This window comes from Solanum verrucosum, unplaced genomic scaffold, assembly GCF_900185275.1.
Source record: "Solanum verrucosum unplaced genomic scaffold, falcon-dt-bn FXZP01000188.1, whole genome shotgun sequence".
In the NCBI taxonomy this organism is placed as follows: domain Eukaryota; kingdom Viridiplantae; phylum Streptophyta; class Magnoliopsida; order Solanales; family Solanaceae; genus Solanum; species Solanum verrucosum.
In genome coordinates, this window is record NW_026020409.1 from 2,057,911 (window position 1) to 2,076,953 (window position 19,043).

Below are 19,043 nucleotides of genomic sequence, written 5' to 3' on the forward strand. Positions count from 1 at the left end.
GAGCAGGGTCCGACGCATGACATGAATCATCTAGGACTAGGGCTGGACGTGGACAGCAATGATAAGTTAGGAGTGGTGGCACTACAATTGGAGATGTAGAAGTAACCGTAGAATCCTCAAAAGTTGGTACAAGTAAAACCTGGGGTATGGGTAAGATGCATAGTAAGGCTGACTCAAAAAATGTAACATCAGCGGACATAAGGTATCAATGAAGATCATGTGAATAACTACGATACCCTTTTTGAACTTGAGAGTAACCAAGAAAGACACATTTGAGGGCATGAGGGGCTAATTTGCCTTTCCCTGGGCTAAGATATGAACAAAGTATGTGCTCCCAAAGACACGAAGATGGATAGAATAAATATGTGACTGAGGAAACAATATGGAATGTGGAACCTCATTAAGAACTTCATCTCCCCAAAAACGCAGCGAAACATCGGATTCAAGGAAAAGAGTACGAGCGGTCTCAATAAGATGCCTATTTTTCCTTTCTGCTACACCGTTCTGTTGAGGAGTGTATGGACAAGTAGTCTGGTGAATAATGCCTTGGTGAGTCATGAACTCCTAAAATTGGGAGGATAAGTATTCTAAGGCATTATCACTACAAAGTACGAATAGAAACACCAAATTGATTTTGTATTTCAGCAAAGAAATTTTTGAATATAGAAAATAACTCAGAAATGATCTTTCATTAAGAAAACCCAAGTACATCTTAGAATAAGCATCAATGAACTAACAAAATAACAAAATCTCAAGGTGGAACCGACTCTACTAGGACCCCAAATATCAGAATGAACTAATGAAAAAATAGACTCTGAACGACCCTCAGTACTACGTGAAAATGTAGCACGAGTGTGTTTCCCAAGTTGACACGACACAATGTAATGTGGATAAACTAGACAAACTAGGCACTATCTTTTGTAGTTTGGATAGATTCGAATGTCCCAAACATTTGTGAATTAGATCTGGGGAATCTGTAACGGAGCATGCTGTTAAGGTATTTGAAGAGGTAAGATAGTAAAGGCCTTGTGATTCATGTCCTGTTCCAATCATTTGTCCCGTATTGCGGTCCTGCATGAGAAAAAAATCATCAAAAAAACTTGTGCTAGATTAAAAGGAGAACCAGGGACATAAAGAACAGACAGAAGATAGGGGTTTGGCTTTTCCAACCCCTTTTGGTTTTGTTTGGATCCCATTGGCTAAAGTAATAGCAGAAGAGATTGTGAATAAACAATATCGGACAAAAGTGATTTATTACTAGAGATATGATCAGAAGCCCTTGAGTCCATGACCCATGATCCAAGAGTACTAGACTGTGACACACCAACAAAAGAATTACCCGCAACAGAAACATCTGGTTGTGCAACCCCGAAACTACTTGTGGAGACGTTTGCTTATTTGCACGATACCGAAGAAACTCATCATATTCTGTCTGAGCAATATGAGCATTATTGGTTGGTTGATTAGGTTGAGCACCATATGCTACTGGTGGAGATGTCTATTTACTTGCTCAATTTCGAAGGAACTCATTATATTCCTTTAGAACAATAGTATCATAACTGGGTGGTGGACCATGCAAAATATAACATGTCACAAGTGTGTCCACATTTATGAAAATGACTATACTTGGATCGAAGTTTCCCAAAACGCCCTCCCCTCATCGATTCTCCATAGACTGATATGTATGCTTTTCTATGGTTTGAGATGTGAGAATAGATGAGTCAACAGTGGGTGATGAAACTACTTTGAGACTGGGAGGTGCATCAAGACGAAGTAGATGAGAGAATAATTCATCGATTGTAGGAACTATAGGGCTAGCTAAAATCTGATCACGTACTGAATCATGATCAGGAGCAAGTCCAACAAGAGTAAGAACTAGAAAAAATGTGTGTGTTCTTGTTATTTTTCCAATTCGTAGTGACTAGCATCAACGTGTCAAATTTCTCTATGACTGCATGTACTTGTCCCAAGTAAGTAGACATATCAGATTCTTGTTTCTTTAAGTTGGTCAGTTGAGATATCACATCATAGAATCAAGATATGTCATTAGTGTATAAAGCACGAGCCTTTTCCCAAACTGTATACACGCTTGGAATAGACGAAACAGGGGCATCAACTTGGAATCAATAGAACGCCATTGGAGACTACATAATTGAACATCCATTTTCTCCCATTGTGCTTTGACTTCTGCATCTTCCTCGCTAGTCTTTGCCTTTACATCTACCACATATGTCTTGTTCGTTATGTGATTTTGGACACCTTTACCCATGCACTACAACTCAACCGAGGAAGCCCAAGCTAAATAGTTTCAACTTCCTAATAAAAGTTCTGAAGTGATTATAGGGCTAGAACTTCCAATCCACATATTTCTGGAACCAAAAACATCACACTCAAGACTTTATGCTAAATTTGTCTTGAAAACAACAAAAAAACACTTGATTATAGAGATCTGATTGTCGAAAAATTCAAATCTCGAAGCAAATTCGCCGGAATCTGCCTGGAAATAGCTGGAACCCTAATTTCGGCGATCAGATATGGCCTAAAATGGTATGGGTTTGGTCGGAATGGCTGGACGACCCAACAGACAACAAATTTCTCAAAAAATTTTGATCGGAACTGCCCTCACGCGCCGGCGCATGAGCCAGATCTCGCCGAAACTACCACCTTCGATTGGTGCGTGAGGTAATATTTTCTGGTGATTCTGGTTGGGGTTTGTTCGTGGGAGCTTTCCGAGCCTCGTGGTGGTGTTGGTTTTCGCACAACACCCACAGTAAGAAAAAAAAGAAAATCAGACCCAACAGCCACCGGAATTGACATAGACATACAATGACTTATTTGTTCTCACCAATGCTCTGATACCATGTGAGAAATATATGAGAAAAATATTATTGAATTGTGTATCTAAATTGTTACATTGAGACCCTATTTATAGACACTACATTGGAGTCCTTTTCCAACTAGGATTCCTATTCCTATTCCTATTCTTATTCCTATTCCTATTCCTATTCTTATTCCTATCCCTATCCCTATCCCTATCCCTATTCTAAGTAGAAATGTATATACTTATTTCTATTCTAACAAGAACTACTCGGAGACTTTGAAAAGGAGGCTAAAGGGGTTAGAGATATGGAGGAAGGTGACTGTAGGAGGGAAGGGATAGGAGTTAAGGGGGAGAAAAGGAGAAAGGAAGTAATTTAGCAAGGGGATCCCTTATTTATTCTTGTAATAGAAGCACTAAGCAGGATGATAGACATAGCTATCATAGGGGTTACTTGATGATTTTTGATGTTGCGATGGTTGTGTAGGGACCAGATCGGTGTAAAGATTATTTAGGACAAGTTCTTATTTTGTTTCAAGCAGTGCCAGGCCTTATATTAACTTGAGGAAGTGAGATATTCTCCTCGGGGAGGTGAATGATATTGGATTGCTTTATGAAGTTTTGCAATGTAGAGTTGGGGCTCTTCTGGCTACGATCTTTGAGTACCGTCAGGTGCATCGAATGAGGTTCATATTGTGTGGAATGCGGTTCTTTAGAGGGTTGAAATGAGACTAGCGGGTGGCAAAAACGATACTTCTCCAAAGGTGGAAAGGAAGTGCTTATTAAGAGCACATTATCTAGTATCCCCACTTACTACATATCTCTGTTTCATGCTCCAACTTTTGTCACTAGAAAGTTAGAAAAGATTTAAAGAAATTTCTTATGGGATGTAGCGGATGGGGCAAGAAATTTCACTTGGTGTGGTGGGGTGACTGTCACATCTCCTAAAAAATGGGGAGGTCTTGGAATCAAACATGGAAGTTTAGATACTGCAAAAGTATATTTTATTCATAGTGTTTGTACAATATTTATAAGAGAACAAGTAAAGACCAAATAAACTAATCAATCCCTAATTCTTAGTTAATCCTTGAATCAAGGGATTTCCTCTCAACTATTTTCCTAGAATAATACATTCTAATCCCATATTTACAGGAGCAGATTCTAATAAAATCTGCGAGCTTTATTTGTGGAGCAGATTCAAATCAAATCTGTCAACTCAATGATGGAGCAGATTATGACTAAATCTGCCAACTCATTCAACACTCCCCCTCAAGTCGGCATGTAAATGTCAAACATGCCTAACTTGCTCACAAAGGACTCAAAAGTAGTTTTGAAAAGACCTTTTGTGAAAATATTTGCAACTTGTTCAGTTGTTGGAACAAAAGGAATGCACACACTTCCATCTTCAATCTTCTCTTTAATGAAGTGTTTGTCCACTTCAACATGCTTTGTTCTATCATGTTGAACTGGATTATGAGCAATGCTTATGGCAACCTTATTGTCACAATACAACTTCATTGGAAAACTCACATGTCTTCTTAGTTCTTCCAAAAATCTCTTAAGCCGTAATATTTCACAAATTTTATGTGCCATGGATCGATACTCAACCTCATCACTACTTCGAGCCACCACATTTTGCTTCTTACTTCTCCATGTCACTAAATTTTCCCAAACAAATGTACAATATCCAGATGTAGACCTTCTATCAATAGATGAACCAGCCCAGTTTGTATCCGTATAAACCTCAACACTTCTTTGTCATTCTTTTTGAAGAACAAACCTTTCCCAGGTGAACTCTTTAGATACCTTAGGATTCGATACACAACTTCTTGGTGTCCTTCTCGTGGAGAATGCATGAACTGTCTGACTAGGCTCACAGCAAAGGAAATATCAGGTCTAGTATGTGACAAGTAAATCAACTTGCCTACCAATCTCTTATACTGGCCCTTATCAGTCAATTTTCCTTCCTTTATAAACTTTAGATTTGGATCAATTGGAGTTTCAGTTAGTCTACAACCACTCATTCCTGTTTCTCTTAACAAATCAAGAACATACTTCCTTTGTGACACTATAATTCCTTTCTTCGATCGTGCAACCTCCATGCCAAGAAAGTACTTTAGCAGGCCTAAGCCTTTTATCTCAAATTTTGAGGCAAGACGTTCGTTTAGATTTTTTTATTTCAACCACATCATCTCCTGTGAGGATGATATCGTCAACATACACTATAAGAACTGTTGTTTTTTCTTCTAGTGAATGTCGAGTAAACAGAGTGTGATCTGCTTGTCCTTGCACATACCCTTGCTTTTTCACAAATTGAGTAAACCTTTCGAACCAAGCCCTTGGAGATTACTTTAGACCATAAAGAGATCTTCTAAGCCTGCATATCTTTGACTTGTACTTCCCTTCAAAACCTGGTGGGGGATCCATATAGACTTCTTCCTCTAGGTGCCCATTCAAGAAAGCATTCACATCCAACTGCTGAAGAGACCAGTCGAGATTTACTGCGATTGTCAACAAAACTCTAATTGAGTTTATCTTAGCTACTCGAGCAAACGTCTCGAGATAGTCAATGCCATATGTCTACGTGAATCGCTTAGCTACTAGGCGGGTCTTATACCTTTCCAAGGATTCGTCTGATTTGAATTTGGTGGTGAACACTCATTTGCAACCCACTGGTTTCTTTCCCTCAGGTAAATCTAGTAACTCCCATATCTCATTTTTTTCAAGAGCTCACAATTCCTCCAAAATAGCCTCCTTCCACTCGGGAACTTGTAGAGCATCTTGAACATTTGTTGGAATCTCCACACTAGAAAGTTGTGAAGTAAAGGATGAATAACTAGGAGACAACTTTTTATAGGACACAAACATAGAAATAGGATATTTAGAAGTATTTCTAACACCTTTGTGTTTCGCAATAAGTAGATCTACATCTAAGGAATTAGAAATAGAATCAGTTGGAAGAGTACCTTGAATTACAGTAAGGTCTTGTGGAACTGATTTTTGGCAGTGTTGAGAATTTTCGGTCTTATTTCCTTGAGTTCGGTTCCTTCTCGAATACACCTGCATTTATGTTTTTGGTTCTCTATTCCCATTTTTATTTTGTCATTTGAAGGCGCTACAGGTTTAGGTTCAATTTCTGAGTTTTTATCATTTAAGTCACTTTGGTCCTTATCATCTCTTGGATCACACTTATTTATATCTTCTCCTACATCTGTCACGTCAATATTTATTGTAATATCAGGCTCCTCATTTGCTTGATATCTAGTTTCCTCAATTAACTTGTCCTCTTAACTTCGAGGTGGCCCAGTGGTTTGGGCTTGGGACTTCCATATTGGAGGTCTCAAGTTTGAAACCCCTTGCCAGCGAAAGCAAGGAGTTTGCCTAGTGCGGGTTACCTCTTCTATGTGGTTTGCGAGCTATTGCATAAGAGCGGGGGTTTTACCCTGTGCGCACCCAAATGGTAGCGGCTGCGGGTTTCCCTTGTCATAAAAAAAAAATAAAGAGGACAAGTTAATTTACTGACAAAAACTAGATTACAAGAGAGCTTTGGAACATGAAGAGTATCATGAAGTGCAAGAGATGGTGATAGTTTAATAGTTCCTTTTCCAGCAATCGCAGAGAAGGAACCATCAACTATCTTGATTTTATTGTTCCCTGCACAAGGAGAAGTAGAGAAAAAACGAGAACTTCCAGTCATGTGGTCACTAACTCCTGAATCTATGATCCAAGAATCTATTTGGTAGGAATTGGCACTAAGAAAAGCAGATGATACAGTACCTGTTTCAGCAAAAGAACATGAAGGATTAGAAGAATTTGGTGCATTTGGACGAAATTGTGGAGGTTGAAGGAGTGTGTACAAAATTTCTAATTGTTCCCTTGTAAATGGAGACGTTTCTAGAGAAGGTTGTTGCCCCTGATCAAAATAAGGTGTTTGGAGGGCCCGACCATTTTGAGATTGAAAGCCACGACTATCAACTCCCTATTTCCTCCAGTTTAGTGGTTTCCCATGAATCTTCCAACACATTTCACGGGTGTGCCAATATTTTTTGCAATGATCACACCATGGCCTTTTGTTTTTGCCTCTCCAGTCTTCATTGTAACAAGAGCTGAAGAGTCTATTACAGGTTTTAGTTCAACATTTAAATCAGGTTTTAACATAACTTTCCTCCTAGTTTCCTTTCTCCTAACTTCAGAAAAGGTTTCACGAAGCGAGGGCAGAGGATTTTTTCCTAGGATTCGCGACCTGACTTGTCAAACTCTCGGTTTAAACCTGCTAAAATAAGGTAAACTCTCTCATTTTCTTCCCTTTTTTTGCTTTCACACTATCCACAGAACACTCCCATTCATCATTGTAACACTGGTCTAACTCCTGTCACAAGGACACTATTTCATTATAATAAGTGGTGACTTCATTCTCACCCTGCTTAGCTTGCCATAGTTTAATTTTTAACTCAAAAATTTGAGTCATTTTCTACGTTAGAATATGTCTCCCTAACTGCTTCCCACACATCCTTAGCTGTGGCAAAAAGAGATAAGATTTACCTATGACTTGTTCCATGGAATTTATTAACCAAGCAATCACGAGTGAATTCTCTGATCTCCAGGAGTTCATCTTTGGGTCTCCAACTCCCAGCTTTTTCGTCTCTCCCGTCAGATGTCCCAGCTTTCCACGGCCATTGATTGCAAACTTTACGGACTGTGCCCATTCTAGATAGTTCTCCCCATTTAATCGATGAGAAGTTAATTGGAAGGGCATGTGAGAAGCATTGCCTCCTTGGGTCATCAGATTTTCTGCAGGAGCTTCCAGAGAAGAAAGTTCTTTTGTTGATGTTTCAGAAAGATGCTCTCCGTGAAAGGCTGTTTTATCCCTATGATATTAGGGGAAAAAAGGCCCGCTATTTATAAGAACAAGTAAAGACCAAACAAACTAATCAATCCCTAATTCTTAGGAAATCAAGGATTTCCTCTAAACTGTTTTCCTAGAATAATATATTCTAATCCCATATTTACAGGAGTAGATTCTAATCAAATTTGCCAGCTTTATATGTGGAGCAGATTATAATCAAATCTGCCAGCTCAAATGGTGGAGCAGATTATGACTAAATCTGCCAACTCATTCAACAAAACATCTAGAAGTCTTTAATAAAAGCCTTATTGGTTATATTTATGGGTTAATTTTGCCTCATCTAAGTGAGATTTACAAATACTGTTGAAGTGATCACTGTCAGCTTTGGAAGACAAAATGGGTTTTTTCTTTCTCATAGGAAAAAAAAGGGACTGGCTCAACATGTGAAGCTCTAGACTTGGTAGAATGTTGTCTTGACATTTGACTTCCGGTTAGCTCACCGAATTTCCATTGGAAAGAAGCTACTGGTTGCATCCTGGATTTTATTCTCTTTCATGTATTTTGAAAAAAATGTAATAACACAATTAAGCTCGGCTTTATTAATTGAATCATCATATAAACTGCTGGGGCTCAATGATGTTGATTGTCGTAACAGTCCATTAGTTGGAGCGATTAACACATTAGTTTATGATTTCTAGTTGTAGGGAGGAAGGGGATGTAACCAACTAGCTGTGTCGTAATATTCCATTAGTTGGAGCGATTAACACATTAGATTATGATTTCTTGTTGTAGGGAGGAAGAGGATGTAACCAACTAATTGTGTTCTGTGGGACATTAACTAACAATTGATAGGTTCATATGGCTCATACTAAAAAGAGGAATGGAAAAATCTATAGCAATAAATAGTAGAAGCAAGCATAAGAAGCTCATTTTATGGTGGTTTAGTCATATTGTTCTTGAATTTCCTAATGAAAATCATATGAAGCAATAATTAGTAATTTAAAAATGTTGAAGACACCATTATTGATCAAAGGATGGGTAAGTTTCTCGTTCTTAGAGTAGGTGGGTGTGAGGGGGGATCAATTTTCACAAATTGAAGCAAATATATAGAATACAGGCTTAACAGTTTGGTGGTAAAGTTCTTGAATCTACAGAATGGAAATTTGTACTATTTACTTGATTTATTGTCAAACATTTGAGTGTAATTCTGAATATTCTATGTGCAGATCAAAATTCCAAGTGGGCTATCAACGCAGTTTGTTATCACATGTTCCGATGGGTCTTCACATCCCTTCAGTACAAACAACGATATAAGGTACTAAACCTATTCCTTTTGACTTAGCATTTTTTTGGGGGGTTGAAATCACGTGAGATTAAAAATTGTCAGTTGTCCTATAACAATGTAATCAAGCACAGGGCATATAACTTCTTGTAAGTTTTTTGTTTAATAGGTTCAACTTAGTCACACAAAACGTAAGTTGTTAGAAAGCCATTGAAATGGTATTGAATCGTAAATTCTTGGTTTAGGAGAATATCTAATTCAGGGGTAATATCCACATCAACAACATATGTAAACACTGATAGATTGTGTTGAAGAGATTAAGATTTTGTCATCTCATCTAAGTTACTTTTCTAAAAGTGCTTTAGGATCACATAATATGTAGGTAAAATGGCACCCCCTATATGTTCTGTATAATGTAAATGAATGAAAAAAATCCTCATATTCATACCGTATAATCATTTATTAATTATTCTGCAAGTGCTGTTCCAGATATGATTCTTTCCAATGATTGTTCCGGTTGTAAGTTGTTTGTCAGCGGCTATATGTATAATCCTACTGCACTTAACCTAATTATTCCATCTCTTATAATCTGTAGCTAGAGTATTAGAAACACCTAGGTTTCATCTTATATTTAGTAATTTCATGATATTAAGTTGTGTACTCTATTTTTTATTTTTGGATAAGGTATTGATTTGTAAACTTCTTATGGAGGGGAAGCTTTTCATTTATCATTTAAAAAAAAAAGCGGATTCAGCTGTTATCACTTTTGGTGCTGCGTTCTTGGGTTCATTTTTGTTAACCAAGAATTTGGTATTGGGAACATGTTGTTTCCTTAGTTACTATATTACTGTTGAATCAGATTTTAATTCTCTTTGTTCTTTGATTATTGAAACCTAAATTGCTGCTTTCTTGTTGCTTTGTAGAATGCGTGATACTCTTGTGCTGACGATGAGAATCTTCCAGAGCAAGGTATTGTTTTCCTTACGATATTCTGAAATATGAGGCTTGAAACTTAAATTCTTTCTTTTTAATTAGCTATCTCATATGATTTGCTACTATTTCTCGGTTTTCTAATCATTTTGCACATCTATATTTGTATCGTACAATTTAAACTACGAAGCTTCCTGTATATTGATGCTTAGCGAAATTCTAGAAAGTGTGGGCATCAAATCATTGTTAACATGTTTGAGTCTTACTGTAGTCCGATGCTGACACCAATTGGACAGTTTTAGCGCAAATCTATCTAAGTCTAGAATCTTTGAAAATATAAACAGAATTGTCATCCATGGACACTTGTGTTGATTTCCTGGACTGCACTAAACTACTACCCTTTTTATTATTTGCTAAAGTTTTTTCTCTAATGTATACAAGAACAATTACACTTGAATCCCACACAAGTTGGTGTTAGCTATATGAATGCTAATGACCATGTTCTCCATTTAAATTCATTTCAGGCCAACTTGATACAAAATAAAGAAAAATCATATTAGAAGTTCTATATTGCTGATCGCCATAAAGTTCTGAGATAAGGTTAAAAGAACTCCTAGAAAGCACAAGGACTTGAAGTGAATGTACTGACATGATAAACATTTCCTGAATTAATTGGTATCACCTGTATATATCTTTTCTAGTTGTGGCTTTCCGCTGCATGGATTCCAAGAAACTATAGGTCTTTCAAAATGACTTCCTTCATCTTATTTTAGGTCTACATTGTCTCCTTTTAATATCTTCACTCACCATGGTATCATATTTATAGACTAGTGGAGAAGCTATACAAGACAAAATCATGTCAAGCAATCTTCTCTTTGTTTATCTTCAATCTGTGCTATTTTCACCTTTTGACCATTATGGTCATTTTTTTAATCTTTTCTAATTTTGTGTCACGACCCGATCCCTCGAGTCATGATGGCACATAAACCCACCAGTAGGTAAGTTAACCCATACCTAGAACAACAAGTAGTGGGGTACAAGGATAGAACTACACAACAAATAACACTAATAATAAGAAAAGACGAAAACAGAAGAAAAACCAAAAACAATAAATACAATAGATAAAGTCACGAATACAAAGTTGTCTAACAAGATAAATACAAGTCCCAAAAGTGGACCACAACAAGCGGTCTCAAAGGCAAAAGACAAGCTAACATATGAACAAAAGGAGGCAGACTGGTCTAGGACGCCAAGTGCTCACCCTTGTCTCTTATATCCACAAGCTACAAAAGACGGCACGATCGATTATCGCTGGTAGCTGGTAAAAGGACCTGCATCACGAAAAGATGCAGAGTGTAGCATAAGTACCAAAACAAAACAAAGGTACTCAGTAACATCACAGGCCGACCAAGCAAGAAAGGTAAAAACAATTTGCGAAGATAGAATCTAGACACAAACAAAGGTCAAAGAAGGAAAGCACAGGAGCATGCAGTAAGTAAATCTAAGTACAGCTAAACTAAACCTAACTGGACCCCATAAGCCTAGAAGGTACACTCATGCGCAAGTTTAAACAAAAACCCGAATGGACCCCATAAGCCTGACAGGTACACAGAATAGCTATGACCATAAAGATAAAGCACCCAATTCCAAGTCCAAAAGGAGTCAATCGGGCCTCGAACCCAAGGGTGATAGTATCCTAAAGAAGTAACGACCTCGAACCATAGAACAATAGTCTCAAGCTGGAAATAATGGCCTCCAACTGTAGAACATCAGCCTCGAACTGGGATTGCGACCTCGAACCGTAGGACACCAGCCTCGAACCGAAAATAATCATAGTGTCCAGTCAACTCCCAGCCCAGCTAGTAAGAGTGACAAAAAGGCCTGTTGACTCCGAAGAGGATTCCAATATCAATACTAAGTCATCGTGGAACGCCGCCCACCCAAAGGTATCAACAAAAGGCTCTTAGCCTAGTACGACTCAATCTCCAATCCTCGCGATAGCACAAACCTCCGATAACGCATCAGAGACGCAAAGACGGGGAGAGAGAATAGAAGGTCTAACAAGTTGCGCAAACGCCTAAACTAAGGCTCATACTACCAGACTCAAGCTCCTATTCCATTCTACAGGGACCTAGTCCGTCCGAAACAATGTCGAAAACATGTTGAAAATGCAAGGGGGAAGAGTCTAAGGCATCACTAGCCTATCCTAGACTAAGGCTGAACATGTTTCAAAACACACATGATAATACAAGTAAATCACATAGCATGTTGCAGCACACATACAACCCCCAACTAATCATGATACTACCCTCAGAATAAAGCTGATCAATCCTAAAATATGGTCTTTAAAATAAAAACAGAAATAACTAGGTACCCGCCCCCAATTCACGCTAATCATCATGAATTCACACTTTCCTGCTCAATCTAAATAGAAAGGAAGTCATAGTCTACCTATAGGCCGACCGCACGCGCTCCAACTCAGAAGGCCAGAGTTTTTTCTTTCCGAACAGCCTCCAAACGCTGCCACACTATCAAAAACAAGATCACAACATAAGTACAACCGTTGAAACACTAAAATAAATTAAATCGATACGGATCAATTTTGAAGTCAAATGCAAATTGTGGGACCCATGCCGGAATTTCCAGAATTGACTCCGTCAAGAGGTCCTAAACTACGCCTCGAACATGTGTTCCAAAGATGGACACAATCCGAGGCCTAAAACAGCCCACTACAACACATGAAGACAATCAACTAGTTAAACAACAAGGAGAGACGGGGCAGCAGCTCAATCAAGAAATTCACCTCAAACGGATGTCCTTCAACAACTCCTGATCACTCCACCACATAGCCACGCTCCCAACGATCATACAGGACTTTGAATCACTCAAATTGAAGCTCGGATGAGGGAGAAATCGCCTTTTGAAAATAAGAAATGAGGCTGCAAATTCACTATATAAATAGCCGAGATCTGGTCGCTAAAAGTCCAATTTGGTCGCTAAAAGCCTGCACCAGATATCAACACTTCAATACTGCAGCTGGTTTGTTAAACTCCAAATTCTACGATGGGGTGCCCGTGATTCATTCGGAACTCCATGCACGCAAATGGGATATGCAACTCTACCAAATTCAATATTTCGGACTCAACGAAGTAGTTGAAATTCCCATACGAGATCATCTCGATAAAAAGTGGGTCCCACACCCAAACTCCATTTTAAGCCAGAATTAACAAAGGGGCTCGGAATAAGCCAGAAGCCTCGGGATCCAAACGAAGGGTCGTTCGAGACAATTCAACATTTCAGAGCTAACCACGCTGACTTAGTTCTCATTTGAGGCCGTTTACTCAAAATGTTGACTAAAGTCAAACTTAGGCTTTAACTTGAAAGTCAAAACGCCTAATCGCACTAAAAGCCTCGGGAGTCGTCTCAACCATGCCACTTGCCTAAAATGACCTTTTAGGAGCTGATGGAATTGTCAGAATGAGATTATGAGGTCATCTTCTTGAACTTTTGATAAAAAACTGATTGCTCCAAAACACCAAAACTCACATAAAAACCAAACGAACAACCAGGTGACCTAACTGTCAATCCTGGCAAGTCATAAATGACTTGGTGTCGCTACAGGAAGGCGCTAAACGACGAACAAGAGGCATAAACACAGAAATGACCTGGAAGTCATTACAACATCCACTACTGAAAAAGACTTCTGTTAGCGAAAGTAAGAGTCAAGTAGTACCTGAAAGCTCAAACAAGCCAAGAAACTGCTCCTGCATATCTTTCTCGGTCTTTCAGGTTGCCTCCTACACTGGATAATGCCTCCAGCAGACCATAACCATAGGAACTGCTCTTGAACGCAATCGTCACACATCTCTGGCAAGAATAACAACTGGCTCCTCCACAAAGATCAAGTGATCATCCAACTCTACTACATCATACTGAAGCACATAAAACTCATTTGGAACATACTGGTGCAACACCGAAACATGAAAGATTGAGTGGATAGCTAAGAACATCGGAAGCAAAGGTAACTCATATGTAACCTCTCCAACTGTTTGGAGGATCTCAAAAGGCCCAATATATTTGGGGCTAAGCTTTCCCTGCCTCCCAAATCTCATCACGCCCTTCATGGGTGACTTCCGGAGAAACACTCTATCACCAACTGCAAATCTCAAAGGCCGCCGCCGCCTATGATCAACATAACTCTTGTGCCTGCTCTAAGTCGTTCGAAGTCTATCCTGAATCACCCTCACCCGCTCTAAAGCCTCCTGAATCAAGTTTGTACCACGCAGTCTAGGCTTTGTAGACTCAAACCGACCAATCGGAAAACAATAACGCCTACCATATAAAGCCTCAAACGGGGCCATCTAGATGCTAGAATGATAGTTGTTGTACGCAAACTCCGCCAAAGGAAAGAATTGGTTCCATTGACCTCTAAACTCTAAGACATAAGCCCGCAACATGTCCTCAAGGACCTGGATAGTACGCCTCAACTGACCATTAGTCTACTGGTGGGAGTGTGCTAAGTCAACGCGAGTGCCCAACTCATCCTAAAAAGTCTTCTAGAAGCTAGAAGTAAACTGAGTACCCCGATTTGATAAAATGGAAACCGGCACACCATGAAGACGAACCACCTCACGAATGTTGATATGGGCTAACCTCTCGGCACTAAATGAAGACTGAATAGGGAGGAAGTGTTTTATGTTGGCTATTTAAAGCTCCTCAATGCTTTATAAAATTATTGAAAACTATTGAAAGCCATTTCAATCCATTGAGAGATATTTCAATCAATTCTTTTTGCTGCCCCATTTTTATAAAACACCAATAGTGGTAAGTTTCATTGATCTTACGGGGATTTGTGAAATCTTCCAAAGAACTACCATACAATATTAACCCGTAAGGGCTACTCTTTTTAACCCGTAAGGGCTATCCTTTTAACCTGTTAGGGCTACCCATTTTAACCCGTCAGGGCTACTATTTTCAATTGGTATTCTTTTCTAGCACAAGCTTTTTTTAACCTAAAAAAATGGCAAGCAGTACTCTCTTTGAATGCCCAAAAAAGTTTCACGGACAAACTATCAGATTTGGTTAATGAAAATGAAATCATATTTTATAACCTATGTCTCATGTGTTGTTGTGGAAGAAAAATACTTACAACAATACTTTGAGAATCCTACAATTGTCCAAATAAAACCACTTTCTGAAGAATTTCTACAAAACATAATGTCATGGAAGGTGTCTTTGAAGATCAAAATCAAAAGAAGAAAAAAGAAAGAGAGAAAGATCATCAATATCCAGAAAAATATGCAACTTCAACAATATTCAAGAGAAATTCAACATCAATTGCTAGAACAAAAATTGAGGAGGAGCAGTTTTTAAAATTGCAGTAATTAAAGCAAAGGAGGAGGGTTGAAATTTGTTTTAGTTACTGCAATAGTTTTTATCAAAATAAGTTGTTTAGTTTAAGATAATTTGAATTTTGAATTTTAGTTAGGTTGTTTGAGTTGTTGAGATATTTTAGATTGTTTTAAATTTTAAATTATGCAAATTATGTGTTTTATGTTGGCTATCTAAAGCCCCCCAATGCTTAATAAATTTTTTGAAAGCTATTGAAAGTCATTTCAATCCATTGTGAAATATTTCAATCAATTCTTTTTGCTGTCATATTTTTAAAAAACACCAATACCTACCCCCATCCCTAATTGGGGTCTCAACAACTACCTCCCCTCTACCACCAGCAATAGTAGCTCTAGTCCTCACCATTTGCCAAAAGAATGTGCCACAACTCAGAATTAGCAAAGCGCACGATAAGAAAGAATGAATAAAAAGGAAGTTTCTCAACAACCTTCATAGCCTCTCGAAGATAAGTACAAATGTCTCTGTATTGGTCCTCGAGACTCTACTTAGACTTGACTTGTATACACGCGAGACCTATGGACCTGGGCTCTGATACCATTTGTCATGACCCAAAAATGGATGTGATTGCACTTGTCTTATGCCACCAAGCAAGTCAGCCTAAAACCCGATTAAATAGATAAATGCAGAAATAAAGTGAAATGAAATCTCAATATAACAAAACATGCAGATAACTTAATCAAACTCATAGTACCCCCAAAAAACATGTTTGTCACGTGAATAAGTCACTAATGTATTGCAGTAGAGGTGAAGAAACTGCAACTCTCAAATGACATTGTTTGTAGAGTAGAATAAAATCATAAGTAGGAGAAATGGGGTCGGCTGAGGTGACAAGCAGCTACCTCACAATCCCCACTGAAAAAGCCTCGATCAAGAAGAGAAGTGAGAGTACCAAACTGATCAGGGCTCGTAACCTACACAAGTGTAGGAACAAGAAGTGAGTACCACAACATGGTACTACAAGCAAACTACTAAACACCAGGTAAAGCAATATAGAATACAGGTACTCCTATCCAACCAAACCTCTGAAACTACAACCTACATAAACATCTACCCAACCTAATAGTTTACAATTCACGTAGCACATAGCTCATTAGCAACACTTCAACAGTACAGATCATTAACATCAACATCAAATTCATCAATCACAAGGTCACCAAAAGGAGTACTCATAAGTTCACAAATGATAAATGATGTGCAATGAAATGCCAAGTAAGGTGATGCATGTCTGTCCTAACGATACATATCGGCTGAGACTCAGACCGAAACCCATGTCGGACGCACACGGTCCATGTATCAACCGGAACCATTTCCCGTTGGCATAATCATCACAATAGATCTCATCTCAATGTTCTAGACCAATGCAAAAGAGGCATGTTCACACAATTCATGAGAGTATGATGATGTCCATAGCAACACACAACATATCAACACAATCACGACACATTGTCAATAATGAGTCAATATCACCAATCAAATCACGAACAACACAACGCACATCAATATAGTAATCAAATTGCCTTTTTATCACCCCTTTTATCATCATTAGGATCATTCAATAGGAACAAGTCAAACCCATAGCCAATTCCTATTATTCCCCAATACACATAATAAGGAAATACAAGATTCTACATACTTAACAAAGGTTTAGAAGTACACTTGCCTCAATTTAGTCAAAAATCACTCTGTAACTTGATCCTTTGCTCTTCATTGGGTCTCCAAATCAACAAAGTCTATTCAATAATGGAATCAAAATAAGAATTTGAATCCAACAACACCCATATCAACTACTTTGGAAAACCGGGTCAAATTGACCCCAAAACCCGATTTCGAAAATGAGGGGTAAATCTAGAATTTAGTATATAATTGTGTTACCCAAAACATTTGGAAACTAATGGTGAAAACTATTTCGAAAACGGAGTTGTATTCAACCTGTGTTATGAAAGGCACTCGCCTTTCGCCTTTGGCGACAAGGCAAGGCGAGGCGAGGGGTCATAATGCCTAAATTTTGAGAATAGACTTTGTTGCAACAAACTAACATAACGCCTAAAATTTGAGATCTCTAAAAATTCAACCAAGATCTCTCTTAGGCGTAAAATCATCCTCTGAATCCAATGGAACCGTCAGAAATCCGATCCAAGCATTTGAACTCCAAATGTTGACCAAAGTCAACTAAAGGACTAAAATCACATCAACTTTCAACTTAAGACCTCAAATCCATGAAAAATTCCAAATTTGAAATCGATGACTCTCCAAGATCAAATTCCACATTTCGGGGCTGATGGAATTGACATAATTCCATTCTGGGACTCAAAACTCCAATTGTTACCCAAAACCACTTTTAAACAACTTAAGCCTTTAAAAATTCAAAACTTCCAAAAATCATAATCTTTTACTCAAATTTCAAAATCAACTTCACAAACTCATCAGAAATGACTCCGGGCAACTATCGGGAGGGGTTATTTCGGCCAAAGTAGAAGTATTTTTCAGACCCAACCCTTTTCCCTAGTATTAACTATACTTTGAAAAATTAAATTTGACCACTAGTACTCCAATACATTTGGGAAATTCACTTAAAGATAAGGGTAAAATTGAGAAAAATAATTTGTTGTCTCTTGGTTTACTAAAATGGACAAGTAACAGGAAATTGTTTACTCGTACAAGTAAAAGGGAATGGAGGAAGTACTATATAAAAGCTTGCATACATAAAAAAACATGAGTACTGACTGACCAAGATTTTATAGAGTGGTGATCATATTTTACTCTTATGATTCAGCTTGAAGTAATAAATTTGATATATTGATTACTTTACCATAGAAAAGATGTCTGATATTTTCCTTACAATTTTTTTGGTTAAGGTGAGCCTAAAAGTTCTACCCCACTTTTTGTGCAGGCACTGGATGAGAAGAGAAAGGGAAAAATATAAACCTTTACTTTCTGTATAGGTGCACTATTTATGGCCATTGACATTCTTTAGATGAACCAATAAAAAAGTTAACAATAAACAGCAAGCTTTTGGGCAAGTAGGAAGATGCTCTCTTTTTCTTTTTTTTTCCTTTCTAAATTTTGTAGTTGTAAACTTGTAACTTTATACGGTGCTTATCTTTGCACCATGTGTTGTATCATTGTATTAGATTTTGCCCCCTTGGCGTGAATTGTCTAATTGTATCCCTTGTTGTACTTGTGAGAAATCAAAATCAGTGGCTGGTTGATTTTATTAATTAAATCAATCATATCAAAGTCAATAGTTGTGCTAATATCTTTTGTCAAAGTTACTAATGAATGTTTAATGTGAGGGCATTGTTGAATGAATACAACCCTGTAGATTTGACCCATAAGTCTCATCAAGAGGCTCTATGCTATTGATATCCAAGAAAATATGATTATGTTGTTCTCTCTAGCCTGTATAAGTGGTCATCTGGTGGACACAAACTAACTAATGCCTGAGTTGAAATTCTGGTATTGACTGCAACATTGAAAGAGTACATTCCATTTGATTAAACTAAACTTTTGCAGACAGAGTAGTACTGGTGAATAAAGTCTTTGAATTTGTGGGGGTGGGGTGGTTTACCTACACATGATTTGTTCACTTTGCATGTTGAATAGCATGTCTTAAGGTCATGATATTACTTGGGGATGTCAAAAAATGAGCCCAACTATAGGTAACCTGCCTAACTCGCTCAGAATTTTAAGGGTTGAGCTTAAGATATTTTAAATTGGGTTCAATTTTAACACATTCAAGCGTTAATCCATTTTAA

The 19,043-nt window shown here is 38.0% G+C and overlaps 1 protein-coding gene across 2 annotated transcripts in view; it reads left to right on the top strand.

Moving 5' to 3' along the window:
• LOC125840578 (uncharacterized) overlaps positions 1 to 18,616 on the top strand; it is a 67,959-nt gene extending 49,343 nt beyond the window's left edge. For both annotated transcript variants that reach the window (XM_049519548.1, XM_049519546.1), the window contains exons 18-20: positions 8,891 to 8,979; positions 9,870 to 9,915; positions 18,179 to 18,616. In XM_049519548.1, coding sequence (XP_049375505.1) covers positions 8,891 to 8,979; positions 9,870 to 9,915; positions 18,179 to 18,211 — 168 coding nt within the window. In that variant the 3' untranslated portion in view covers positions 18,212 to 18,616. The remainder of the gene's footprint in view (positions 1 to 8,890; positions 8,980 to 9,869; positions 9,916 to 18,178) is intronic.
• The last annotated feature ends 427 nt before the right edge of the window (positions 18,617 to 19,043 follow it).